This window comes from Austrofundulus limnaeus, unplaced genomic scaffold, assembly GCF_001266775.1.
Source record: "Austrofundulus limnaeus strain Quisiro unplaced genomic scaffold, Austrofundulus_limnaeus-1.0 Scaffold85, whole genome shotgun sequence".
Lineage (NCBI taxonomy): Eukaryota > Metazoa > Chordata > Actinopteri > Cyprinodontiformes > Rivulidae > Austrofundulus > Austrofundulus limnaeus.
Window position 1 is genome coordinate 1,848,518 of NW_013952487.1, and position 3,329 is coordinate 1,851,846.

Below are 3,329 nucleotides of genomic sequence, written 5' to 3' on the forward strand. Positions count from 1 at the left end.
CGATACAGTATCGGGAAATGAAATATTGCGATATTTCAGTGTATCGATATTTTCTTACACCCCTAATTCACACTACTGAGATCATTTTTCCTGTATGTTTTTCAGCATCTAACTCGTTTCACAATTTTTGTGCTATTTCAACACATCATATATCAAAATGTTCGGCTCATTCATGTGAAGGATACTATGACTTTTGTTATTTCAGCTTTTTATAATTTTTCAGCTATTTCGCTTTATTTAACCACCTTTTTTCCCATTGAAAATGAATGGAGCTGTTTTCAACATTCTTAAAATCCTTTAAAATGTTTCTAAATCTTTACAGCACCTTTCTCATTTTTGTTCTGGTTATGCTTTTTTCACCTTCTTGTGCTAATTTTAGCTATTGCTTGCTGATTTTAGCTTGTTTCTTCAGCTAAAATTCCTCTTTTTTCCACTGTTCTCCCTTCTCTTCTAGTTTTTTAAGGATTTATAATTTTACCAAATATTTTTTAAATGTAATTTTACTTTTAATTTGTTACATTTCAAAGCTAAAATGATACTTTTACTTCTTTACATTAAAATTCATCACCAATCACTCTTTACCAAATTAAATATGTTTGAACTCATCATGAAAAAAGATGTTTCTGCACTCTAAAAAATGAAGTGTTGAATTTACTCAATAAAGTCAAGTCAACTGGCTCCACTAAGCCTAGTGAGCAAATAAATAATACATAAATAATAATAATAAATAATACATATATTGCTCAGTTTACTCAACCTGGCTTGGTGGAACCAGTTCAGTTAAGTAAATTCAACAGTTTATTTCTTAGAGAGTGTGTAAAAGTARTTTGACTTTCCCAGTTTTTGTGGTTTTATGACTTAACCTTTATAGGTAAAGCATTAATAAGTGTGTTTATTGCCTATTAAGTATAAATCATCCTTAATTATTGATGTTTTCATAGTTAAATAAGCATTTATTAATGATTAAGTAAGGCTAAATAAGGTGTAGTTGTTATGAAGTGTGATTAAACATCAAGTCTGAGTATCAAAGCTCATTTCTGTCTTCTCTGTTTTCTGTTTTTGTGTCTTCACTCCGGCCGTCGGCCCTGCTAGAAGCACCCATCAGAGGAGATGGTTTCCTCCGCAGAGTGCTCCAGCGACGATGAAGACCTGGAGGAGTGCGACAGGAGCATTGCAGGTGGGCTAGGTTAGTTTGCTTTCGCTTGCCTTCTCTGTGCTCTCACCCATCTGCAGCAGAGGATRGGAGCATCCTCAGAGCATCACCCCCCACCCCATGGTTAGACAAAGTGTAACTTCATAAAACAGCCTCCAGCGCAGAAAGATGTAAATCTGAGGAAAACTAAACTATTCAATGCAAGTAGAAAAAAAAAGCTGCTGTAGTTTTTGTAGAGTTTTTGTTTTAGCTAGCAGTAGAGAAGCTGCGTTCTCATGAGCTACACTTGCACATGGGGTTTTTAAAAGTGGTCAACATGGTTATCAGAACACATACAAATGTTGGCCGCAGACAGGAACAATTAAAGCTCAAATATTTCAACACAAATGAGCCAAATTTGTATGAAAGTGAACCATGTTCTCTGCACTGATGCTGCTAAATGTTTCCCATCACATTACAGCTCATTGCTCTCCTGAGTTTCACTTTAAAGCAGATTGTTTTATTATTATTGTTGTTTTTAGAATTAATAATAATCTCCAGATTACATCCATACCTTTTTTGTTGTCATTTGTGTTTTGCTTTGTTTTATTCCACATTTAGAGGCTTGAATTGGTGATAGAGAACAGATATCATTGAATTTCTGTGTATAGGATTTATTTTTTTTTACTTTCCTTTGGGTCATTTTGTTGCTTCTTTTACTCGTTATTCTGTCTTTTATGTATCCAAATATGACAAATTCAAAATGTGATCACTTCAGATTAGCAATTTGAAAGAATTTGGGAATTTCTCTATTTTATGATAAGACGTGTTCTTAAACATACGCGAGTGATCATTGAATGAATGTGATTATAGATTTTTAGGCATGATTTAAAAATTAAATGCAAAAATCAACCAAACTGATAAATTTAAAGTAGAGATACTTTCTGAATTACGTCAAAAATATTAAATAAATTGGCTTTTAAACTATATGAGTAAACTCAGAAATATTTGAATGAGATTTTTTAAGAAACTTATAAAAAATTTACATGTAAACAAAGATAAGAGTTTCTGTCATTCTGCTGATTTGCTCATCCTGAAGTCATTCCCAAATTTTTTCAGAGAGAATGTGAAATCTTGTCGTGTAAATGGGTTTCCAACGGTGCTGTTTAGCCTGAGATTCATGGGGATTTGTGAAGAAAGACAAAGACAGGGCCCCAGTCATCCAGTCATGTGTTTACACAGAAATTCACATCATTCTAACCCTAACATCACTTTGATTGAAAGCTGCATGCTTTGAGTTTTTTGAGATGTTTTAAAGTCAATGCTATCTCCTTGTGTTTTGTTGCTTTTTATGTTTTGTTGCAAAGACATCATTCCCGCCAATTTGAAAATTTTTCCCAAAATACGTTTTTGTATTTTGGTCTCATCATCTGTGGCATGACATTTTGCTAGATGATCTTTTGAGCTTTGTACCCTGCAGTTTCAAGGTTTTCACTTCCAAAGTCAAACATTTTCATACTTTTTTTTCCTGTTCACCCTAACAAGTTAAAAATCCAACCTGTGCACTGATTCTGAAGACTTGCTTCAAAAAAAATTTAATCATGTTTTTGTAAATGGTGTGGAAAAAAAATGCCCCAATTTCTATTTTTATCTTCTAAGAAGTCATCAGTTTGTTTGGGTGGATTTATAATCTTATTGCATGATGTTTAAATGTTTTATTTTATTTTATTACACTATGTATCACTTGCATTCACCTCGTTTTATTATTTGCATTTGTGTCAAAGTTGTGAGCCATTTTTTGTAGTCGCAGTGTCATCTGATCGCCTGGTTTAACTTCCCCTCACTTTTTATTTGTAAGTAGGGCTGTCTGGTTTGTTTGGAGACGTTCCCAAGTGATTCTGTTCTCTGTTGTGAATCCCTCTGTCCTTTTCTTTCAAATAATTTCATAAGATGGCATCTAAAACTGATTTTTAAAATGTGTATAAACCACACATTTTGGTACATTAACTAAGGAAGCAGATAGTGTTTGGTTTTGCCTCTTTGACCTGGTTTTGACTCAGAAGTTCATTAAAATTATCACAGTATAAGTGATTGAAAGCTCAAATAMTTTCCCTTAAAATTTCAACTTCATTCACTAACAACAAATAAATGTTCAGTATTTGATTAATAGTTATTGCCACACATGTCTTATATCATC

At 33.0% G+C, this 3,329-nt stretch overlaps 1 protein-coding gene across 1 annotated transcript in view; it reads left to right on the forward strand.

Annotated features, from left to right (window-relative positions):
• The window catches only part of nrxn3a (neurexin 3a), a 142,829-nt gene that overhangs the window by 128,061 nt on the left and 11,439 nt on the right, over window positions 1-3,329 (forward strand). The window contains 1 exon segment of the mRNA XM_014011880.1: window positions 1,096-1,177. Within this exon segment, the coding sequence (XP_013867334.1) occupies window positions 1,096-1,177 (82 nt within the window).